Genomic DNA, 24,802 nt, shown 5'->3' on the forward strand with positions numbered 1-24,802 from the left:
GCCAGGTGCGAATCTTGACTTAAAGCTTTCTTGACTGCAGGAATTAATATATTTTGGGTCTTTTGGTAAAGTCACGTAGATAGGTTCAAAGAAAATAACAAAAAACTACGACGTTTCGATCGCAACACATGACGAACGCTTGTGTTGCTATCGAAACGTAACCCATCTTCGTGACTTTACCGAAAGACCCAAAGTGTGGGTATTCCCACCTCTTCCAAGACATCTGGCCAGTATGAAAGAATAGGCCAAAATACCCTCTTGCGGGACTCAAGCTCACTGTAGTAGAGACCCTTCTGAGAGAAAGCAAATACACAATCTTCTTGGTTCTTTCGGTAAAGTCAGGTAGATGGGAAATAATAAAATAATAATAAAAAACATAATAAAATAATTCTCACGACGTTTCGGCCACAACGCAAGCAGCCGTCCTCAGGTGAAGAACAGGTCTGTCGGAAAGACAGCGTCTGAATGGTGTTCATTCAATGGTGTTCATTCAGACGCTGTCTTTCCAACAGACCTGTTCTTCACCTGAGGACGGCTGCTTGCATTGTGGCCGAAACGTCGTGAGAATTATTTTATTATGTTTTATTTTATTATTTCCCTTCTACGTGACTTTACCGAAAGAACCAAGAAGATGAATCCCTGCAGTCACGAAAGCTTTAAATTAAAGCAAATACACAATGTTTTCTAAACTTGAACCGTTTTCACATTTTCTTCCAAGTGTAGTTACGGAAAAAATACCCCTGAAATGGAGATCAACTCGAAAGCCCCCTCGTCTTCAACAGCATACATCTGCTGAGAAAACTAACATTAACAGTGACGAGGCTCAAACATTCAACAAACATTGCACCGTCAACACACGGGTAGAGGTCCCTCGGTGTGGCCGTCGCTCTCCGTTGCGGCGATTGACGACAACGTCAAGAGGTGGAAGAGAGGATCCGCGCGATCGTCGACTGACGGCCACGAGGAATCGAATGTCATTTTTGGTGAAAGCGACGAATGGCTGCATTGCTTCCAGGGTTTCGTCGCAAAGCTGTGTCGGTGGCTCAACTCGCTCTCCCTGTGCCTGCAACAAAAGTGAAGTATGAACAAAGTAAAAAAAAAGGTACCTTGGTGACATGGTTACAGTCTGTAAGAGGGCGAGTTCTCGTGGCTGGTTGTCTGGCTACTGTTTGCTTCACTTGTACGGTTAGGGTCCAGAGAAAGTGCAGGTTCAAGTGACTGGTTGACTAGATTTGTTAGGGGTAGTCTTATTACACTGGTCAACAACAAAAATTTTTTTTTTCTGGCCTGGACTTTTGCAGTGCTCTATCACATCTCATTTTTATGCTATCGGCATACCCCATTTTCATTGATTTTACCCGAAATTAACTGTCACTTATGATTGCAAGTTGTTGCGAGTCAGTGACTGCTTTAGTGTTAAAATATGGTGCTGTTTTTTAGGATAGTGTGTTTATAATATCATTTTATGTAGATATCCACATTTATTTAATATTTTTCTTCTGCAGTTTTTATTGAAAATGCAATATTTGATATCTCAAAAACCTGATGTGATAGACAAAAACTAATGCCAGATTTGGAATCGGCACCCCAAATTTACCTTCAAACCGTTGGAATACCTTATGCCAGAAAAAGTGTGTTGACCAGTGTTATTATTGGGATGCCTATGCAATAACCTCTTCTTTTCGACATTGCCATATAAAGAAACGGACACCACTAACTCTCTGCCACCTGGGACGAGTGACACTGACTCAACGGTGTTTGCATCTCTTCCACATCACTTCACCCCCACCAGTATATCAAGCCCTCCTCGCATCTGTACGAGGTGGCGGTCAGGCAAGCCTCATCCTCTTCGTGTCGCTTCCCTCCGCTCCCTCCTCGCCATCATTCTCCTGAGGCTCCGACTTAGTGCTCAATGGGGAAGCTCCCTCCTTCTTCTCACTCTTCTTCAGCCAGTTCATCATGAGGAGACTGCTGCCATTGGGTTTCTGCTGCCCCGAGGGGCAGGGGAGAGAAGGAAGATGGGAATCGGAGGCACGGTTACGGCGTGGGCGTCTCATCGATTCTCTCCGATGCCATCTTGGGTTGTGCCGCGCGTTGTTCGGCAGTGACGTCCTGACGTTTCACTCCATACGCTGGGGAGCTTCTTCCCAAAGAAGCAAAACGTCGGACATCGCTCAAAACAACGCCAGGTAATTCATTATCAACGTTTTTGGGTTAGATCGCGTTATCTATAAATGTGTCGTAACCCTCCACCACCCGACATGGCCAATCAGCAAAAAAAGTGTCACATTGACAAAAGACAAATAGTTCACTGCTTTAGCCCACCGGTGTGTTGAAGCGTGAAACCACAACATTTTTTTTTTTTTTGGAAATGTAAATGTTGTGGTTTCACACTTCAACACACCGGTGGGCTAAAACAGTGAACTATTTGTCTTTTGTTAACGTGACTTTTTTTGCTGATTGGCCGTGTCGGGTGGTGGAGGGTTACGACACATTTATAAATAACGCGATCTAACCCAAAAACGTTGATTATGAATAATATTGGTCGCGAAAGCCTGCTACGTGTTAAACTAACGCCAGGTAACAACGTCAAACACCGTGGGCAGCTACACAGCACAAGCGCGAAAACCCAAGCAGTATGAATTGATTCATCTCTCCATTCAAATAATATCTCGTGATATGCGCATATAATAATGCGTTTGAAAATTGAATGCGCTTTGTGAAAATGAAACGTTAGCTTTTGGGTCGTGGAATAAATGAGCCATAACAAGATGAGACTGTATGTGCATGATACAACGTGCATTTAAATAACCAATTCTAACAGTGTAAAATTATGAGAAACTTATCAGGCAGAAACAATGTGCACGCAGCCTAGAAACGAGATTAATAATACGAAACTCCTGCAGACTATGTCTGTGAATTGTCATGCCTTCATGTGTGATAGCAGTGCACTGTAATAGTTGTGCGAACACCAAATGATTCCGTGATTTCCATTCAGCGCCATCCCATTCTAGTTTGGGCCAAAAGACAATGCTCACTCACCCTTTCTCAATCTGCCTCCAGACGGCCGCGAGACCTTTTTTTTCTGGGTACCCCGTGTCTCGCCAGGCACCACGTGTTTTTTTCCGGACATGGTCTATTTACCAGGTGCATTGCTGGGTGCAGTATTCTGCCCGATGCCGTGTCGTGCAACGTACCGGCTTCTCGGCGGTGGCAGGGTCATGCGGCCGTGCCTCGAGCACGCACTCGGGCGAGTTGTTGCGCGAGTTGTTGACGAAGGTGGAGACGGCGTGGAAAGCCACGCGCTCGCTCGGCCGCACCAGCTCCTCCAGCGCCGCCTTGCCGCCGGGCAGCGTGCCAAAGTCCAGCCAGCGCCGCACGGCATCGTCATCTTCTAGGATGGCCGGCATGCTACGGCACAAAGACAAAGATCCCCCGTATAGCCTGTAGCAGACTGTTGGGGCAAGAGCTGTTAAAGAGCACCTATGAAGGCCAACACGGTACACAAGGTAGGTGGCCAGCACCACCCCCGACCGCCTTTGTCTCCCCAGTGGTGATGTTTTTACACATCGCTCCAATTCCTCATTTAAAGCTGATTCAACCTAGGGGAGGCCCAGGACCAGTTCAGATAATCGTCACTGGTGTTAGCCTTCAGCAGGAATCAAACTCATTACTCCGAGTTTGTAGTAAAGTGTGCTAATTACTCCACCACCGCTCCACACCACAACGCTTGTGCCAGGCCAGGTGCACTCCGAGGCCACATGAAGTGTCGAAGGGTCGCTGAAAGTTCACGGGACAGTCCTAGGTGCCATGGGTTAACTCTCTCAGATGACTGGTGGATGGACCACCTGTGCCCCCTACTGTACCAACTTGCTGCATTTTTGCCGCCTAATGCTTTGCTCATTGTGAGCATTGCTCCTCTGCCCTCCATTGTTGTTGGAGGGCAACTGCAGCGTCCTTCATGAGCCTCCTCTATAGAGGCTGATCTGGACTGGTACGAGTCCATCTCTTTTCCGGCCTATACCGTGCCAGTTTATCCCCTATCCGTCCAAACAGAAGCTGCTTGGACATGTGGTAACTGGGCATGCGGGCTACATGACCCAGCCAACGCAGCCTTGCCCGTCGGAGCTCACTGATGGGAACATGTCCAGATCTATCAAAGATTTGTAAGCTCTTCACACAACTCAGCTTCTACACAGCGTCACGCAGCTGGCAAAAAGATTATGCCACTTGGCTGAATCTGACTGAGAACTCTGCTGCCAGACTGGAGTTGGTCATAAGCACAATACCCAGGTACGGAAACTTCTTCACTCTCTCAGACACAGACAAAAATCCCCCGTATAGCCTTCAACAGAATGTGGGCACAAGTGCTGTTAGTGAGCACCTATGAAGGCCTGCACGGCACACGAGGAGGTGGGTGGCCACCACAGTGCCCGGCTGCGTTTGTCTCCCCAGTGCTGATATTTACACCTCGCACCGGGTACTCATTTGAGACTGAGTCGACCTAGGGGAGGCCCAGGACCGGTTCAGGTGTTGGCCGTGAGCAGGAATCAAACTCGGGTCGCTGCGTTCGTAGCGCAGCGTGCTAACCGCTACACTACCGCTCATACAAGCACGCTCACACACACACACACACGCGGGTGTACCGGTGGTGCAGCCAGGCCAGCGTGGGCGACGCGTCTACAGTGATTACGGTGAAGGTGTAGAGGGGCTCCTCTGCCCCTGCACCCTGCCAGCACTCAAAGAGACCCGCCATTGTGAGGGGACGCCAGCCACGCCACTCCTCAACCTCCTCCTCCACACCGCAGCGTTCCTCCTCCTTCACCTCCTTCACTTCCTCCTTCACTTCCTCCTTCACCTCCTCTTCCTTTTTCACCTTCCCCTCCTTTGTCACCTCTTCCTTCAGCTCCTCCATCTTGATGTTCTCACCGCTGGTGGTCGCTTCAGCCGCCTCCTGTACAAAGACACAAGGAAATATTCCTCACGTAGACTTTAGAGTCTCAGCGAGGGGTGGGGGGGAGCGAGGGGTGGGGGGGGGAGCGAGGGGTGGGGGGGGAGCGAGGGGTGGGGGGGGAGCGAGTGGTGGGGGGGGAGCGACGGGTGGGGGGGAGCGAGGGGTGGGGAGGAGCGAGGGGTGGGGGGGGGAGCGAGGGGTGGGGGAGCGAGGGGTGGGGGGGGAGCGAGGGGTGGGGGGGGGGGAGCGAGGGGTGGGGGGGGAGCGAGGGGTGGGGGGGGGAGCGACGGGTGGGGGGGAGCGAGGGGTGGGGGAGCGAGGGGTGGGGTGGGGGGGAGGAGCGAGGGGTGGGGGGGGGAGTGAGGGGTGGGGGGCAAGGGGGGAGCGAGGGGTGGGGGGGGGGAGCGAGGGGTGGGGGGGGAGCGAGGGGTGGGGGGGAGCGAGGGGTGGGGGGGGAGCGAGGGATGTGACGTCACGACGAATTGGGTCTTTCGGGAAACTCTAGATTTAAAGTCACATAGATAGGTTCAAATTAATAAAAATACAGCACAGTGTACGAGGGGGCGGTGTGGTGCAATGCCGCACCTGGCCGCCTTTGTCTCCCCCAGTGCTGATGTTAACACACCGCACCAGGTACCTGTTTAAAGCTAAGTTATTATCATTAAGACATCACTGACTGGGTCACACTGGGCATGGCTTGTGGGGGGGGGGGGGGGGGGCGGTTCCCGCCTTCAGGAGGCAGGCTGGAATATTTACAGGGACCACGAGTAATCGATAAAATAATTCGATTGGTCGACTTCACTGCACCCGGCTGTACGTACGAGCAGCAGGTGTAGGCGGTCGCGGTTCTCTGGTGCATAAATGAAGTACGGCTGCTTGGTCTTGCCCCTGTGCCACTCGAAGAAGCCGTCGGCCACCACCACACAGCGCTGGCCCTTGTTGAGGGGCACCTGCGGTAGAGAGATGCGCCAGGCCCAATATCATCATTTTTAGTAGCACTTTACAAATAAGGTTGAAACTATTTTTGCAATACCTCCCTCCGAATGTCACAGTATGTCAGGGCAGTCACGTCTACGATTCAGCACCGATTGATGATGCGCACAGCGATGATGCACACTGTGTTGGTGTACGGTGTTTTTTCTGCAATATTTTGCTGTCTTTTCTTGGATTATCTGTTTGCACTCAGTCACATATTCACTTTAAGATGTTTTTTTGTTCATGTTTTTGTTTTTTGTTTGTTGCGGTTGCACCCGATTCAAGAGCCGAATGGCTCACAGGGCTATACCTAATACATGAACTTGATGATCACACGTAAAGGGTCACGCATTCATGGTTACGCGCAGATGAACGGACGTGTGAGAATCCACACCTGGTAGGACTTCTTCTCTGTCATGGTGTCGCTGCGGCAGTTGTTCATGCTGTAGGTGGAGGTCGGCTCACGGGACCACAGCGGCACAAGGCCCCAGCGCATGGCGGCGAGGACGCGCTCACCGGGCTCCGCGTCCTGCGGCGGTAATAGCGGCATCGTCATGATTTTTTATCCTCGTCGACATTGCTGACATTAACACCAACATGATTAAAAAAACATCCGCATCCTGCCTCAACATCAGCAGCCAATTATCTCTGTACTTCTGTGTAAAAGTCTGCCCACGCCGACGGCATCTTTAATCGTGTTGCGATGGAACCATCCGTCTAGCATATGGACACAACCTCATTGCTCCATCTCCGTGGTGGAAATCCTCGTGGGTGCGTTCCCTCCTTTGGCTGCCACCACGACGTCATTCGTCTCGACCACCAGCCATCGTCTGTCGTAGCGTCGTGTCCTGCGTGTGTGCGTTTCTCTTCCCGTCTCTCAGTGCAATTTCGTACATTTCTGTACGCTTTCCTTGTGCTCATTCAATTTATTTGTCAATGTCAAAATAGCAAGGTAACATACACTCATATTCTAAAAACAATATTTATATTATTTTATTATTTCCCTTCTACGTGACTTTACCGAAAGAACCAAGAATATGAATCCCTGCAGTCACGAAAGCTTCAAATCAAAATTTAACATACACTCGTTAAAAACTTTTGTTATATTTTAATTTATCTTAGTTTTCCAAAAGCACTCCAACCTGCTCTCATCTGCCTTACAAGTTCATCATATACACATTATAAAAACTATAGATCCTCACACAACAAAGATCCCCACATAGCCTTAACAGACTGTTGGGGCAAGTGCTGTGAGCTTAACTATCGGTATACCTACACGTTGAAACTACGCATCATTACGCTGCAAATATCCAGAAATTACAATAACCTCACGCACAGCCATCACAGCTCCTTCCCTGCCCGACCAATCCCTGCTCAGGGGCTCCTGAGTCCCCTGTAGGCGGCCAAGCACCTGGCAGAAGTGTCGCTTGGACACGAGCACGGGGCAGAAAGTGCTGGGGCTCTTGTTGAAGGAGGGCCGGTATTTGGTGGCGTCGCCATCCCTCCACGCCGGCACGGTTCGGCGGCCCTTTCTGTCCCGGTACGTGCACGCCCGCGACACCTGGCCCGCCGGCAGTGGGCACGCAGTGCGGCCGCACATGGTCGAGCCTGGTATGGGCGACCTGGCGCCGCCGGGAGTAGCCGAGGGGACGATCTGTGGGGTAGCGGATCCGAGTCCTGTTTCTGGACCTCCATCCCACACAAAGCAGAAGTTTAGTTCAGTTACTGGATTGCACTTAACCATGCTAGAACAACACACGGGGGAGGTGTTTGAATGAAGGCATCAAGGAGTCGCCTGATTGTGTTGGCCGTGAGCGGGAATCGAACTCGGGTCGCCGGGTTCGTAGCGCAGCGCGCTAACCCCCACACACACGCGCGCGCGTCCATAGGTACACATACACGCGCTTGCTGCAGACACACACAACTTTCAGGGTGCGTACGGCAGGAAACGACTCAAATAATAAACCAATGCTACGCGAAGAACGCCTTTGACCTGCAACACATTTGTATTTCACTTTACGGGCGAACAGTTGGCACACTCCGTTACGCTTCCGCACACGGGTCACATATCCTTAGCGCGACTTACGCCGGATTGGTTGTCGAAATAAATAAATTATATTCTTGGTTCTTTCGGTAAAGTCACGTAGATAGCTAATTTAAATTTTAAAAAATTGAAAATCAGAAAAGTTAAAAAATCCACGACGTTTCGATCGCCAACACAAGCGGTCTTCATCAAGTGGAGAGAAAAGAGGGGGCTAACCTCCAAATAAATCTGCTTATCAGGGGTTCCAAAGTGTGGGTGGGTGGGGGACGAGAGTTGTGAGGCGTAAACAGCATGGGCAGGGCAGCCAGTTAGCCAGTGCTCGTGTAAGATTAGAGAATGGGGGGGGAAGGGGGCAGAGATAGGGAGAGAGGGGGGGAGAGATAGGGGCAGAGAGGGAGGGAGGGGGGTAGAGATAGGGGGAGAGAGGGGGGGGGAGAGAGGGGGGGGGAGAGAGAGGGGGAGTGAGAGATAGGGGGAGAGAGGGGGGGGGGAGATGGGGGGGTAGAGATCGGGGGAGAGAGGGGATAGAGATAGGGGGGGGCATTGCACCTCGCTACGTCGCGGGTTTTTTTGCTTTATTTTTTAAAAAATCTTATTTTAATTAATTTTTATTTTCTATCTACGTGACTTTACCGAAAGAACCAGGAATATGAATTCCTGCGGTCACGAAAGTTTTAAGTGAAAATTTAAATAATTTCGAACTCGCGCGTGATTGGACGCGGGCTGGTGGATGGAAGAGGGTGGCGGGGGTGGGGGGGGAGCGAGGGGTGGGGGGGGAGCGAGGGGTGGGGGGGGAGCGAGGGGTGGGGGGGAGCGAGGGGTGGGGGGGGAGCGAGGGGTGGGGGGGGAGCGAGGGGTGGGGGGGGAGCGAGGGGTGGGGGGGGAGCGAGGGGTGGGGGGGGGAGCGAGGGGTGGGGGGGAGCGAGGGGTGGGGGGGGAGCGAGGGGTGGGGGGGAGCGAGGGGTGGGGGGGGAGCGAGGGTGGGGGGGGAGCGAGGGGTGGGGGGGAGCGAGGGGTGGGGGGGAGCGAGGGGTGGGGGGAGCGAGGGGTGGGGCGGGAGCGAGGGGTGGGGGGGAGCGAGGGGTGGGGGGGAGCGAGGGGTGGGGGGGGAGCGAGGGGTGGGGGGGAGCGAGGGGTGGGGGGGGGAGGCGAGGGGTGGGGGGGGAGCGAGGGGTGGGGGGGGGAGCGAGGGGTGGGGGGGAGCGAGGGGTGGGGGGGGAGCGAGGGGTGAGGGGGAGCGAGGGGTGGGGGGGGAGCGAGGGGTGGGGGGGGAGCGAGGGGTGGGGGGGGAGCCAGGGGTGGGGGGGGAGCGAGGGGTGGGGGGGGGGAGCGAGGGGTGGGGGGGGGGGGAGCGAGGGGTGGGGGGGAGCGAGGGGTGGGGAGGGAGCGAGGGGTGGGGGGGGGGAGCGAGGGGTGGGGGGGGAGCGAGGGGTGGGGGGGGAGCGAGGGGTGGGGGGGAGCGAGGGGTGGGGGGGAGCGAGGGGTGGGGAGGGAGCGAGGGGTGGGGGGGGGGGAGCGAGGGGTGGGGGGGAGCGAGGGGTGGGGGGGAGCGAGGGGTGGGGGGGAGCGAGGGGTGGGGGGGGAGCGAGGGGTGGGGGGGGAGCGAGGGGTGGGGGGGGGAGCGAGGGGTGGGGGGGGGAGCGAGGGGTGGGGGGGGAGCGAGGGGTGGGGGGGGAGCGAGGGGTGGGGGGGGAGCGAGGGGTGGGGGGGAGCGAGGGGTGGGGGGGGAGCGAGGGGGGGTCGAGCGAGGTGTTGGGGGGAGCGAGGGGTGGGGTGGGGAGCGAGGGGTGCGGGTGGGAGCGAGGGGTGGGGGAGCGATGGTTGGGGGGGGGGAGCGAGGGGTGGGGGGCGGAGCGAGGGAGTGGGGGGGGGGAGGCGAGGGTGGGGGGGGAGCGAGGGGTGGGGGGGGAGCGAGGGTTGGGGGGGGCGAGGGGGTGGGGGGGGGCGAGGGGTGGGGCGAGAGCGAGGGGTGGGGGGGGGAGCGAGGGGGGAGGGGAGCGAGGGGTGGGGGCGGGAGCGAGGGGTGGGGGGGGAGTATGAGAGGGGGTGGGGGGGGGGAGCCAGGGGTGGGGTGGGAGCGGGGAGCGAGGGTTGGGGGGGGGGGGAGCGAGGGGTGGGGGGGGGGAGTGGAGCGAGGGGGGGGGGGATGGAGGGGTGGGGAGGGAGCGATGGGTGGGGGGGGGGGAGCGAGGGGTGGGGGGGAGCGAGGGTGGGGGGGGGAGCGAGGGGTGGGGGGGGGAGCGAGGGGTGGTGGGGAGCGAGGGTGGGGAGCGAGGGGTGGGGGGGGAGCGAGGGGTGGGGGGGGAGCGAGGGGTGGGGGGGAGCGAGGGGTGGGGGGGGAGCGAGGGGTGGGGGGGGAGCGAGGGGTGGGGGGGGAGCGAGGGGTGAGGGGAGCGAGGGGTGGGGGGGAGCGAGGGGTGGGGGGGGAGCGAGGGGTGGGGGGGGAGCGAGGGGTGGGGGGAGCGAGGGGTGGGGGGGGAGCGAGGGGTGGGGGGGAGCGAGGGGTGGGGGGGGAGCGAGGGGTGGGGGGGGGCGAGGGGTGGGGGGTGAGCGAGGGATTGGGTCTTTCGGTAAACTCTAGATTTAAAGTCACATAAATAGGTTCAAATTTCCATTCTACGTGACTTTACCGAAAGAACCAAGAAGATGAATCCCTGCAGTCACGAAAGCTTTAAATCGAAATTTAGATTCAAATTAATAAAAAAAACTACGTTTCGATTACAAACAGAAAAAATCCCGCCAAAGAGTGAGGCGATTTTTTAAAGAATCTAAAGGCAACTGAGGTGGGGGGGATAATTACCGCAGGGAATTTATATTCTTTGGGTCTTTCGGTAAAGTCACATAGATAGGTTATAAAAATATACGTTTCGATTACAACACAAGTGATTGTCATCAGGAGGAAAAAAGAGGGAGAAAACTGCCGAGGCAGACTGTTTTAAAGTCACGAAAGCTTTAAGTCAAGATTTACCGCAGGGAATTGTATTTCTAACTACGTGACTTTACCAAAAATAAACAGAGTATTTAAAATGAATTAACACGATTGAATGGACGCTAGATCAAACGGACAAACGATCAAGTTGTTATTCTTGGTTCTTTCGGTAAAGTCACGTAGAAGGGAAATAAAAAAAACTATTATGATAAAATAATATATTGCTGTGGATTTCACACTTGATGATTGCTTGTGTTGCAGTCGAAACGTCGTGAAAATTTTTATTGTTTTATATTTTTATTATTTTGTTTCCCTTCTACGTGACTTTACCGAAAGAACCAAGAAGATGAATCCCTGCAGTCACGAAAGCTTTAAATCAAAGATCAAGTTGTTATAACGTTCTGACCCCGTGCCCCTACTGGACATGTCAAAAAAGAGCTTTACAGCTCATCGGATTCCTCCTGCAGTATAAATAAAGAAGATGATTCTGATCTATCATAAAGGAGCTCAATAGCTCATCGGATTCCTCTTGCAGTATAAATAAAGGTTATAAAGTAAATTTCGATTTAAAGCTTTCGTGACTGCAGGGATTCATCTTCTTGGTTCTTTCGGTAAAGTCACGTAGAAGGGAAGTAATAAAATAATTAAAATAAAACATAATAAAATAATTCTCACGACGTTTCGGCCACAACGCAAGCAGCCGTCCTCAGGTGAAGAACAGGTCTGTCAAGTAGACAGAGTCCTGAGCATTTCAGACTCTGTCTACTTGACGGACGTTGTGGCCGAAACGTCGTGAGAATTATTTTATTATGTTTTATTTTTATTATTTTATAAAGTTCACCTCCAAGCTCAACCTCTACACGAGTTCGCCATATCACGATGCTCCCCACCCGTTCAGCAATCGACTTCTCGATTCGATCCAATAGTTATAATATTGTTTCTTTCGCCAGTGTGTGCGTGTAGATATGTATAAATGCTCGATGATTTACGTGCAACAATTACAAAACAAGAAAAAACCCGATATTCATCGATTCATATGAATAGTATCGCGAGCACAATCGATGTATTCATTTTGCAAATCGTTGTCGGAATCGATTCAGAATCAATTCCGTTATTGCTCGCGATGCTACAACCGCTACGGGAAGCTCCGCGTGCAACAATCGCGTGCACCAGCACACGGCACAACATATACGGAAATAGAAAGAGACAATCGAATTAAATTCCTCACGATTCTAATCTATAGTATCGATCCAGTCACGGACTGGATAATTTCCTCTGACCTGGCATGGGCCCGCGCGCTCAATCACGTGGCGCGCGCTGAACCCCAAGAAACGCGGCGGCCGTGACGTCACACAGCTCGTCGACGTCACCGCCGCGGGTGACCTTGCCGCCGGTCGCGGCGTGCGCGTGCGCGCGCGCTGCCCACGTGACTCCCCGTGGACGGACCAATGAGCGGCGGCGGTGGTGGTGTGTGGGGGAGGAGCTTAGGCCGTAGCCCCTCCCATTCCCCCCCCCACCCTTGCCGGATGTGACGTATTTCCGACGTCGGTGTCTTTTGGTGAAGGAGGCGTCCATCTTGTGAGTGGCAGCACCGGCGGGAACTGGGAGGAGGTGGTGGGTGAGAGTCCTTGAGGCGTTTCGGTATAAAATAAAAACGCCTCGCGGGCGTAGCATTCGGTCTTAATTCGTTGCGAGGTGATTGTAAGTAAGGCTTGCGCGTCCGCGTGTGCAGGTGCGGGTGTTAATTAAAGACGAAGCCGAAACCCACCCATTAGCAGACATGTTCACATCGATCCTTCCCGCGTCGAGGATCAACCTCTTCCACAGACCGCACTTCACCCTCGCCCGCGACGATGGTGGCGACATCGCCTCGCCCTCGTCTCCCGCCGCCTCGTCGCCTTCGTCGGAGCTGGTGGTGGCGCCCCAACGTCGTCAACTTGCCGCGGCGTCCGCGAGCGGTGAGAGAGGGAGGGGGATGGGGGGGTCATGGCGATTCTGCGGCAAGAGAGGGGAGCTGGGGAGTTAAAATTGTTTGTGAAAGGTTGTGCTGGGGAGTTAAGATTGTTCGTGAAAAGCTGTGAGGGTGGAAGGCTGCGAGCTGGGTTGGTTGCAGCGCGTGATTGAGATGTAATGCTCGAGAGCGCTTTGTATAAACTCGTGTGTGGGGTCTTGGGTCGACGTTATGGGCCTTTGGTCTTAAGTTGCAAGCTTGGTTTTTTGGGAGCTTAAAAGTGCAATACAACATCCAGATTGTGCTATACACACCAAGGATGCCCACAGTGCTGTACCCCCTGTAAGGAATAAGCCAATTCGTGTGACCTCCATTGCGGAAGCTTCCTCTTTGTCATTGTAAACGTCCTTCACACAGCGGCTCCTTTCATTTATTAACTCCTTTAATTTATTATTACATAAACAAAGTCCATGTTCTACACGGGTGAAGGTCTCGATGCTATTACCAATGCTACGGTCACAAAAACCTCAGCCGAGGAGGGAATGGTGGTAATGGAATTAATTATAATGCGAGAGGTTTTATAGACGGATTCCTCCCTCCCCCTGTGTAGCCTCATAGCCGGTTGGAGGAAGTTTTGTTAGAACATCTACTAAAGCCGGCTGTGGTCATCTTTGTACACTGCACCAGGTACCCATTTGTTAAGGTGGCGTCGACCTACGGGGATGAGTAGGTTAGCGCACGGGTTGATAAGCAAAATAAAAAAGCCGTTTCGAATTCGATCAATTAAAAACCCACAATATTTCAATAGCCGGCAGTGCACTATGTGGTGACACACGAGACGCAGTGGTCCTTGGTGAAGCCAGTCCTTAAAGAGCCTCATGCCGCCTCTGGGAGCCGCACGTGGTCGACCCACGTGGTCGACCCCTGACCTCGGGGAAACGTGAGGTTTGTTTCTAGCCCTCGTGTCGCAGCACACGGTCCTATGCCGTCGTGCCCTTTCACACACATTTCCACTCACCGCAGTATAGTGTTTGCCTTTGCGTCGAAGCGCTGGCTGGGTGAGTTAGTTGGGGTGGTGAGGATCCAGGAGGGCGCCCTTTGGCAGGGAGAGGCGAGTCGGGCGCGCCTAAAATATTTGGCAGATGCCTCGCTTTTTAGTCTCCATTTGACTCAAAAGGCAAGATAAGAAAACGTATGCAATAGCGTCCGTGTGTGTTGGCTGTGCGTGTATATAGTACACACACGACTTGCACGTACGACTAGCTTTATTGGTGATGTGGTGAAAGACACTAATGTTTTGTGAAAAATACAGCAGTCGGACAACGTTTGGTTTAAGTGCGATCAGAAGGCACGATATCGGGTGTGGTGGCATCAACCATGCTTGGAAAAACGTGGGGGTGAGTCGTGTTAGGGGATGAGATTGTAGCTTCCATTTGACCATTTTTTAAGTAATATTACATTATGCAGTGGTGCCACCAGTGCTGGTGAAGGAATGCGAGCGATGCAGGGTGGGTCCCATTGGGTTATTGGAAACTCTTGAGGCTTTGTCCTCCCATTGAATTCCACACAGTTGGGGATAAGGGGGTAGGGCAGAACGATTTGGGGAAAATATGTAATTGCGATTTGATTTGAGATTCAATTTTTTAAGTCAAGCTTCCGTTCAATATTCACTGTGTAATAGATTTAAAACATGTGATGCAGCATTACCACATGATACCATCAAAATATGAACTGCTATTATTATAATGCAAGGATGAGAACTTAAAAGATATGAATTGCTTCCAACATGTATTTATCAAAATGTTGTCATTGAAATAGAACAATCAAACAGAACAATTGTTAAGTTAAATAAGTAATAATAAAATAAAACAATTCCAATAATAAAGTAATAGGACTTTTCAAATCGCAAATATCGCAGCCTTTGCGATTTACCAATCGCATTGTTTCAAATTTCGATTTTAAATATAAATTAATCGTTACTCCACATCAAAAGTTGTTTACCATTCAATTTACTTTAATTTGAAGTCAATAAAACTTTACAATTAAACTAACTTTAATTTGGAGCCTATAAATTACACGAAGTTTGGTCCAGACCTGGACTTTAGTACAAGTATTTTAATCGAATATATTTTGTTAAACGTTTTCCTTTGATCCCTTGTTTGTCAGACCTGTTTAATGTACATATGTTTAAACAATCTATAGGATTGTTCTACGCAAGAAGATAGTTTTGGAAAACGTGGAAGGTTTGTTTTATTCCCCCCCTCCCGATCGGGCAAGGCAGTGAGCTATAGTTGCTGCTGGCATCCATATCTATCTGGCCACGTGGGAGGGCGAACACGTGGCTGGCGCTGTTGAGCATTCACTGCAGTTACTCCCGAAATAGAGCATTAAAACTTACAGCTGATTTACAGGTTGTGCACAGTGTCCGTTTAACCCTGGTAAATGCCACGTAATGAAACTGGGCAAAGTTCAAGCGTGCAGCATCTTGTGTGTGCTTTAATGTTGGACTCTGATAGCCTGGCAGCTGCATTGTCACCCAAATGTGCCTACTAATCACACTGTTAATGATCCCATTTTATTAAAGCAATCTTTGTAAATGCGGAGGGGGCTTTGCGTCAGACATGCCAAGACACCAATACAGTACAATGTGAAGGGCGTTGTTGCACGTTACATAAACGAGATGCCACGCTTGTTCGTTCATGAACTTTATCTATCCATATCGGTATCGGGATAGAATGATGCTTCCTTTGTAAAGGAGAACGGGGGTGCTACAAATAGTAGGTTAAAACATGTTCTGACGGTAACGAGCATTGTTTATGTGTACGGCAAATTATGTGTTAGTTTTTTCAAGGTAATTTGGTTGAGTATTACACTGCCTTTTATACAGTTATTTTTGGCACGGTGGTACAGTCTCATTAATAAAGCACCTAGTATGCGCTTACTGCACCTCTAGACAAGTGGAGGCAAAAACAGATAGATACCTTGTCTAAACATTATTTTGTAAACGATTGTGGATAACTTATATTTTACATGTGCACAGGGAATCGTTTAAGAATAATTTTACAAAAAAATCATTTTATCTTAATCCACTGCTGCATAAAGGCTTTCCCACTCCATGTCGGTCATTGTTAGTCTGGATTATTAAATGGGCATATATCAGTTGCCAAGACAAATACACTTTGCCGAGTTCATATGACTGCGCTAACCATTCTGCCACGTTATTAATAAAGCTGTGATTTTGGCACAATGTCGCGGTAGTCACGGAAATCGAAATTTTAACAAAGACCAAAGTGATATCTTGCACATGGTCTTAGAAATAAATGATTAGGCACTTTGTATCCTTCATAAATGCCATATGTTCAGGGGTGGACTGCCTGACCATGTTCCTTGACCTTTCCATGCATTTTTTTATCCCCGCACTTTTGGGTATGACATTTACAAAAAATATCATGACAATCATAGCCTTTGCCATGACCAAGTCTGTAATTGATCGTTGTGATCTTAATCACCTTGTCCACAAATAAGGTCAAACAATCTATCAATATGAATGCAACAAGCACTGTGGAACACACCATTAACTCAAGTCAGCGGAGCTTTCTCAGAGGGCAGGAGTATCATACTTTCACTCGCTCTCTGCCAAACCCATCCGCTGAATTTCCAATATTGGCATCAATTGTTGCCACTCAACTGGTATCCATACGAGAGGGTGAGCTTGAGACTGTGTAGTCGGTCTCGCTTCAACGAATGGGGATAGCTGCGGGCGCTGCTAACGAGTGTTGGTCCTCTCGCTTCGTTGCCTGACGAGAACCCCGTTGTTCTCGGCCTGGCAGAGGACAGCTGCGCGTACGGCTCGAGCAAGTACTTCCTTTTGTGCGCCTTTGGCGGCATCGTGAGTTGTGGCACCACGCACACGGCCATAGTGCCGCTTGACCTGGTCAAGTGCCGCATCCAGGTGCGTCCATTGTGTGTGTGGCACGGAGTGAGGTGTTGGCACGGTGTTTGTGATTCCTTACTCAGTTTTTGACTGCTCGTCCTAACCCAAAAAAACAAGCGACCGACCCAGCCTGCTTCTTCAACAGCCAGCGCCAGACCTGAGATTAATTTGGAATTATAAATTGAATTGTCGGTTAAGTGATTTATAATAATTAGTTGTCAGTTTAAGTTCAACTGCTTGAGTGTTTGTGGGTTGTAGCGATAGTTTTGCAATATTTGTGATGCTTCACCCCACGAGCTGGGAGCTTCGGTTCAAGAAATTAATTTCTTGATGAAGCACCCAGAACGCGAAACAAAACATCGGATATTCCAAACTAAATTCGTTACTTCCTGAAAACCTTACACGGACGGTAATGCTGCAAAAATTGTGTTTATAATTGATCACAGGGTCTGACTAGCACAAGCATGTCTCATGAGGGAAATGTTAATCTGTAAATTCAGCTAGTTCTTTGCACACAGTGCAGTTTGGGAGACAGGAGTTAGGCTAAAGTTAATCAAAAACCCTGTTGTGGTTTGATTTCTTGCTTTGTTATTAGTGTAGGTTACATGTCTGCACTTTTAATTACATTTCCCTTGCTATGCTAAGTTTTAATCCCATATAGGAGTCCCAAATTAGAGTTGGAATCTCATACTCATTTGAAGTCACAAGTTAATGCTATTTTGGAATCGTTAACCAGAACTATACACTTTGAAAATTTACAATATTCATAATCCAAATCAACGTCTTTAGCCCTTTCTAAGGCACTCTTAATACAATTATACAGTACAATTCAACTTTGTACATCGCATCTTAAATGTAATTGCACCAATTTGCTGTACAGAACGGTGGCGTATTTGAGGCAGAGGGAAAATGGATGCCCTACTGTAATAAAAATCTAAAATCCTCCCACTAAGTGAATAAAGTGTTATTTCCATTTGCTCTGTCACTTAAATACATACAAAGTGAATAATACATCTCACGTAGTGGTTTTACACAAGGAACTACAATAATCTAAACTTGTCTAGTTTAAACTTGTCAAGTTTAGATTATTGTCAAGTTCTGTAACCTTGCGAAGGTTATTATTTATACATTGCAGTCGTTCATTTGTTTGCTTTCCGTTCCTGCGTCCTCTTGGCTGCGGGCGTCCAAAAGGTGCCCTTGGAGCGATGAGTCCAACCTTGAAGGGGGGCGGCGCTGGCCGGAATGTGGGTGGGGTGGGCACAGTGCTGCTGAGCTTGCACGGGCATTTATGACCGACTTGGCAGCCTAGCGACACGTACAAAAAAACGGAACGCATGTAGACGTCTCAATCCAAGGGTTACGTTGTTAAAATGTCGGTGTATTTTTTACACTTTACAACCAAGTTTTTTAAAATCATTGATGCATTAGAGCTGTCTAATGCATTAATGCCCACAATGACTTTCATGAAGATTAGCCAACATAGAGAAACGTTTATTTTAAGTTCTGTTGCTATTGGGGACTTAGCCTTAAGGAAACTGGCCAAATTTATGAAAGTTGCTCAGAATTTTACTTAACAATTGCACCTTCCTCTCATCACCATGACGTCATGAAGAATGTGACGTCATCTCGTTAAGTGGCTCGGAATGTAACATCATTGCTGCTTAAATCCGAAGAATGTGTATTGAAGTGTCATAGAATCGATACATATGCTTTATTTTGTTTGTATTAACCCGAGTGATAACTAACCAAAGGTTTTGTGTGTTTTTAGCGTCCTAACCATGCTGTGTGCACGAATCAAACCCGCACGGTGTGCTGTGTTGTGTACGGTCGTGCATTTTTGTGCGACACTTGCAGACAACTGCAGCTGTGAATACGGCTCGACAAAGTACTACGTGCTTTGTGGGTTTGGTGGGATTCTGAGCTGCGGCATCACTCACACGGCCATCGTCCCCCTCGACCTGGTCAAATGCCGCATTCAGGTGTGCAGCAGTCGTCGTAATCCATCGCATTGTAAAAAAAATAATTTTACCCGATATAGTGTAAAATTATCAATAATCTGCAGCCCCTTTTTTGATACGATGGAGTTTGACCGAACGTCTTAACTCTGGTCAGTTGGAGATGGAGGGGGCTGTGCCCCCAGCTCCCGTTCCAATATTGCTCGCCGCTTACCTTTAATGTGGCTGGAAACAGAACTCGTGTCATATACCCCCCTGTGCTAAACCTAATCGAATGCAGTTTGTGCTATTGGCATTAAATCAGATATCATGAGATAAAAAAATTTAATTTGTTATTTACTGGCAGTGGATGCCCTGGAAGAATGGCACAGAACAACTTGTGAAGTCCTTGCAGTAAGCGCCCACTAGGTGGTACACCGGTTTGTATTTCCTTCAAAGAGTGCCTGACGTGTTCACCTGGTTGCAGGTGGACCCCGGCAAGTACAAGGGCATCTTCACTGGCTTCTCGGTGTCGGTGCGCGAGGAGGGCATGCGTGGCCTGGCCAAGGGATGGGCTCCCACCTTCATCGGCTACTCCATGCAGGGCCTCTGCAAGTTTGGCTTGTATGAGGTCTTCAAGGTCTTCTATGGCAACCTGCTCGGTGAGGTGAGTGCCGAAATATGCCGTGAGCACGGGTTTTGGAGGAGAAAGTTGATTATTTAATTAATGCCGTGGCCGCCCGGTAATTATTTGGCAAAGCAATCCAGTTTGTTTTGGCTTTTACGAGCCAGATTTAGTTAAACTGAGACTTGTAAGCATTGGCTACATAGACCACACTACCACAGATTAAATTTCGATCTAAAGCTTTCGTGACTGCAGGGATTCATCTTGGTTCTTTCGGTAAAGTCACGTAGAAGGGAAATAATACTTTACCGAAAGAACCAAGAAGATGTACCACAGATTACTCTGGAATGGTCAGAAATCGTTGACCTTTTTCATGTGCACTCGACAGCCCATCACCTGTTACTAATGACCTGCTTTTGCGCTCATAAATGTTGAATCGTCTGCCAAGGCATGGCGCTCATTAACCTGATGTTCCATCTCGGTGTGTCGTCCGCAGGAAAACTGCTACCTGTGGCGCACGTCGTTGTACCTGGCGGCGTCGGCCAGCGCCGAGTTCTTTGCCGACATTGCGCTGGCGCCCATGGAGGCTTGCAAGGTGCGCATCCAGACGCAGCCCGGCTTCGCCAACACGCTGCGCCAGGCCTTCCCCAAGATGTACAAGGAGGAGGGCGTCTGGGCGTAAGTGGTTGCTGTGCAACGTTCGCTGTCGCGTCTGTATTGTAATGGTTTGTTCAGTATTGCACCGTGCTACCGTCATCAAGATTCGATTATCTTTGCTGCCGTGGTCAGATGAGTAGCACGATTGACTTGCATTCCAGAGGTTGCCGGTATCACTCCCATCTCCTGACGTGAGAGTAAAAAAAAGGTACAGGTTTCTTAAATCACCCCTCCCCCGCAGCTCTGTGCATACATCATTATAAATAAGTACACTAAAGTGCCGGTCGTGATTGGTGTGCTCTGTTGCAGATTTTTTTCTGGGTCTCTATAGACTGGTGCAGATGTGACCAGTAGCCATACTGGATATGGTGGTGTGCCAGATGTAGAAATGTTTTCCCGGGTTGCTGGTAAACTGCAATAGGGGTCACATGACGAGTGTCCACAGCCATAGTTTGTGGAGGTATTTTAGATGTGGTGTGCCGGGTCAAATGTTGACCCAGGACAGAGCCCGGCTGAAAAAAAAATTAGCATCTTGAATAACACGCTCCTTAGATCCACCTCTGGGACCCCGTGCTGTCTTCCACCGCTTCCGTTATTTCCCGCTCTGTCCTGTCACCCGTCAGGGAACCCCACTGGGGTCCGCCTGATGTGTGCCTTGGCAGGGCGGGGCGTTGCGGCGGTTGTGGCGCTCAGACCTGGGTCCACCAACTTTTCCGGTTGTACGGTCGGAGGTGCATGAGTCATTGGCGTGTGAGAGCAATATACCTGCGCACTGGTCCGATTCGGGCCCAGCGGCAGCCTACACCGATTCTGCCTCGATCTGCCGGGGCCCTCATGTCCCCCTCATGATGAAAGGAATGGGGGCCCTGGTGGGGCGAGGGGAGGAGGAAGGGCATGCCCTCCGCTGGGTCCCAATCAGTGTGCGGACACTACCTTGGTGCTGCTGCCGCTGGCTGCTTCAAGCTGGCTGTGTTTGGAATTTGTAAACTGATAGTGTGGGTTGGCGCAAAAGTGGTGGTTAGGGCAAGCAACCCCGCGGTGTCATGTCACGATTCATGAGTTATGTTTGTCTCTGTCTGCGCATGCCACATGCACATGTGCCCTTGTCTTCTGTATGTGTACCTTTGCTTGTATCCTGTAACTGTGTTTGTCTCCTGTGTGTCTCGTAGCTTTGTGTGTCCGTCTCTTCTTGTCTCACAAGTTTGTGTCGCTATGTATCCTGTGTCACCATGTCTCGCACCTACATCTTCTGTGTGTCCTTCACACCAATGTGTCCTACGAGTCTCCTCTGTGCCTCACACCGTGCACATTTCCTGCGTTTGCCGTTGTGCAGCTTCTATAAGGGTGTGGTGCCGCTGTGGATGCGGCAGATCCCCTACACCATGATGAAGTTTGCTTGCTTTGAGCGCACGGTGGAAGCTCTCTACAAGTTTGTGGTGCCCAAGCCACGCGCGGACTGCACCAAGGGCGAGCAGCTCCTCGTCACCTTCACCGCCGGATACATCGGTACGATCACCACCAACCTCCCCTTCCGTACCGCCTAAATCACAAATGAGAATGCAAAGCTAGCGGCGACACCACCTCTAGCTTCGTTTGACCTCGGTAGTTTGTTGCGAGCTGTGCTATGATGTAATAATTAGCACACTTGCGTTCTGAAGGTTGCCACTTCCACTCTACATTTCTTAATATTTTGGCTCGCCACTACAAAGCAGCTATTTCTATGAATAATAATATTTACATTTATATGGCACTTAAATGCCTCGGCAACTCAAAGCACTATTCGGCACATCCCATGTCAAACAATTAAAATGGCATCCCCAGTGGCTGCTGTCTTTTTGGACCCAAGGTGACTCCTCGTTTGGCCTTGGCCTGCATTTGGGCATTATTCTGCCAGGATGCGCGATTAATTGTTGCATGTAATCCCAAATCTGGCTTTGTGTCCCACCCCCTGTGCTTCCATGTTTATCACGTTTCTTGAGCTGTTGTGTTCTCTCTCTTCGTAAGACACACCTGGCCGTCTGAGTTGACTTTCAGCTTGCCTGAGATGGACACCGCCACCACCACTCTCGCTTTATTTCTTGTCTTTTCATTTCTGACCCAATACAGTCTGTTGTCATCCCTGAGATCCCACCTGCCATCCTTGTTTTTTTGGCGCACAATTGTGATAGTTCGGAGATGTAATACAGTGGTGATATCGGCATGGTAATTTCCTACGAAAGTCGTGTATTTTATTGCTATTGATGGTGGTCGATTGACACATTTTGATGGCAATGTTCATGATGTGACGGTGTTAATGTGATAATATCAATACGGCGATGTGAGGCAGTGGTCGTGACATGGTAATTTTGACATACTGTAATTTTCATGGTTGTTGTGGTGATGATGACCCCAACTGTGACCTGTCGCCCCCAATCACCGCGTGCACAGCCGGTGTGTTCTGCGCCATCGTGTCCCACCCGGCCGACTCGGTGGTGTCGGTGCTCAACAAGGAGAAGGGCAGCACCGCCGCTGACGTCCTCAGAAAGCTCGGCCCCCTTGGTAATTTACCGCACGCTACACCGCCACCCTCCCAGTCCCCTCACATGTTACATTTTACATGATTCACACACTTAAATGTGGAACCAGCTTTACTTCGTGCTGGGATCAGAGCTCGATGGGTGGCAGTTGCTGTGTACGGTCAAGTCAGTGAATTATCAGCAGAGGGAGGGCCAACATTACCCAGCATTGCAACTCGCCCATGTTTTTGCACTTGTATGGTGAACTTTTTTCACACCATACATAACCAATAGTGCTCATTGGAGGTACACTTGAACTGCACTTTAAAACACACTACCTGCCTGTCATCTTCACCAAGTTGGGCGTGCGGCAAGAGCTGGTTAAGTTGTTTCTGGTTGACTGTAGCCTTGACAGCATCTACACGACCTTTTTATCAATCCATTGCTGGATGAGGGCCTCTCCCATTCACCATGTCAGTGTATTTCATGGTTATTTGACGACTTTACCATGCTGGTCAGTGTTGGTTGGTAAACGTGCGAACATGGACAGACGTATATTATAACAACCGAATTGCTGCACTGCTCTCTCGTACTCGTTGGTCACCCATTCAAACACATTCCAGACTTAGCTTTCGAAAACTGACGAGATCCGGTGCATTCCGGGTGATTCATTTGTAAGCAATCGTACACGTACTGAAAACGCGCATCTGTGGAGGTGTTTGCTGACGGCACATGCCCAATAGTCTGAACGGGCTACATATATGGGGGATCTTTGCTAAAATGTGTCTGTGCCGATGCAGGTGTGTGGAAGGGCCTGGTTGCCCGTATCATCATGATCGGCACACTCACTGCGCTGCAGTGGTTCATCTACGACTCGGTGAAGGTTTACTTCCGCCTACCGCGCCCACCTCCTCCGGAGATGCCCGAGTCTCTCAAGCGCAAGCTGCAGCTCAGCGAGTAAGGTGGCGGAGGAGAGCAACTGCGGCGCCATCGCTCAACTCGGCCGCCAGCAATCTCCTCTTCCTCCTTCCAGCGGGGCCCTGACACTGCTAAGGCCCCGCTCGGTGGTCTCGTTGGAATGTTCAACTTTAGCATTTTCTGGAGGGGGCTTGCGGTTGGCGCCAATCGCGATGCCCTCATCATCTTCATACGCTGCCAGTTCCAGCGGTGCTAGTTCCCAATGCAGCCCGCGCAACCGAATGAATTTATTTTGTTCCGAGTTGGCGGCAATTAATGGGCAACACAGACCCCTCTAGTATAAACACGCACTTCCCCTGCACCTTTCAGCAACACTGGCAGTGTTTATTATCTCATTACTTAGCGGTTAAACATTTCGTTGCTCGCAAGCGTGTGTGTGCTCGCTCTTTCGCCGCCTCTTCCACCACCCCGTAACCTGAGCTGTGTATTTATGTGACGTCCCCATAGAGCCAACAGAGCAGAGTGACTGGGGCCCTCCAGATGTCCATGTTTCCCTGCGAGCTGTGTTAATAGTTTAAACGCTGTGATGGTGAATGCAATAAAAGCATCGGAGAAATTGGCAGAAACCCCTGGGGGGGGCTTCGGTCACGGATTTATCATCTGAAGTCTGGCCGCACAACGCACACCCATGATGTTGAGATGTGTAATAAGAGCATCTGAATAAAACATGTACATCTTACGTGACAACCGCTGTGAGACTTTTACATCCGTGTGCGGTAGGTTTTACATTTTTTTCATTCTGAAACTCCAGCCTTGGATACTTCACAAATGATCATGTTTTGTTTTAGACTGATCCAAAAACATGGCGTCACTTCAATGTGTTTCCTGCCAAAGGTGATTTTGCATCGGGTGACGTAGATTATTTATACCAAGACATTTTAAACAAGTCAATGGAAATGATTCGGATTTGAAATGTCAATACGAAACTCCTCTCTAGTATGCAATGTAGTTAATAGGTCCAGACCAAATATTGTACATGTTAATACTACATGAGATGGAAAATTTTAGTTGCTCCAATATCTTTACATTGCCAATAAAAGTTAAGTGTGCAGTGACCTTCATAAGTATATTATCACATGATTTTCTGCTATGTGTCAATTATCACAATGGATAATTTAGAACTCGCCAGTTCGATTCAATCCTCAAGCACTGCAGTTGAAACTTAGCACGTTTCTTAAATCCTGCCTTTGTCTCCCCAGCAGTATAAAAGGTTAATCCAGTCAGTCCAGTTGTGAGTATCCCACCTTCTAAAACATCAGGCCAGTGTGAAAGAGTAGGCCAAAATACCCTGCCTAACAGTGGTGCGAGTATGAAATTGCAGGGCTG

General features: G+C 50.2%; 2 protein-coding genes and 1 non-coding gene across 9 annotated transcripts; 2 read left to right on the forward strand and 1 right to left on the reverse strand.

The window, feature by feature from the left end:
• Positions 1-555: 555 nt before the first annotated feature.
• HMCES (5-hydroxymethylcytosine binding, ES cell specific) lies at positions 556-12,241 on the reverse strand. 4 transcript variants are annotated; one of them, XM_061572768.1, is made up of 8 exons: positions 12,183-12,241; positions 7,341-7,618; positions 6,324-6,458; positions 5,776-5,904; positions 4,647-4,954; positions 3,198-3,411; positions 1,790-1,988; positions 563-1,063 (listed from the first exon to the last, which is right to left on the reverse strand). In XM_061572768.1, the coding sequence occupies exons 1-7, from the start codon at positions 12,187-12,189 to the stop codon at positions 1,830-1,832; spliced, it is 1,230 nt and encodes a 409-aa protein (XP_061428752.1). In that variant the 5' UTR covers positions 12,190-12,241; the 3' UTR covers positions 563-1,063; positions 1,790-1,829. The 4 variants fall into 4 exon arrangements, with proteins under 4 accessions (XP_061428751.1, XP_061428754.1, XP_061428753.1 ...); XM_061572767.1 differs by having other exon boundaries at positions 556-1,988; XM_061572770.1 differs by lacking the exon at positions 12,183-12,241 and adding an exon at positions 8,016-8,246 and having other exon boundaries at positions 556-1,988.
• A 154-nt stretch (positions 12,242-12,395) lies between these two features.
• On the forward strand, positions 12,396-24,163 carry SLC25A3 (solute carrier family 25 member 3). Of its 4 annotated transcripts, none has more exons than XM_061572779.1 (8): positions 12,396-12,480; positions 12,635-12,860; positions 18,642-18,766; positions 19,209-19,388; positions 19,843-20,024; positions 21,337-21,509; positions 22,431-22,541; positions 23,299-24,163. In XM_061572779.1, the coding sequence occupies exons 2-8, from the start codon at positions 12,683-12,685 to the stop codon at positions 23,457-23,459; spliced, it is 1,110 nt and encodes a 369-aa protein (XP_061428763.1). In that variant the 5' UTR covers positions 12,396-12,480; positions 12,635-12,682; the 3' UTR covers positions 23,460-24,163. The 4 variants fall into 4 exon arrangements, with proteins under 4 accessions (XP_061428763.1, XP_061428764.1, XP_061428761.1 ...); XM_061572780.1 differs by lacking the exon at positions 18,642-18,766 and adding an exon at positions 16,684-16,805 and having other exon boundaries at positions 12,399-12,516; XM_061572777.1 differs by having other exon boundaries at positions 12,400-12,516.
• Positions 20,542-20,806, forward strand: LOC133355691 (small nucleolar RNA SNORA53). Its single transcript, XR_009756748.1, has one exon. It is a non-coding gene; the product is annotated as a small nucleolar RNA SNORA53 (small nucleolar RNA).
• Positions 24,164-24,802: the final 639 nt, after the last annotated feature.

This window comes from Lethenteron reissneri, chromosome 51, assembly GCF_015708825.2.
Source record: "Lethenteron reissneri isolate LAM-NWPU_2019-01 chromosome 51, ASM1570882v1, whole genome shotgun sequence".
In the NCBI taxonomy this organism is placed as follows: Eukaryota; Metazoa; Chordata; class Hyperoartia; order Petromyzontiformes; family Petromyzontidae; genus Lethenteron; species Lethenteron reissneri.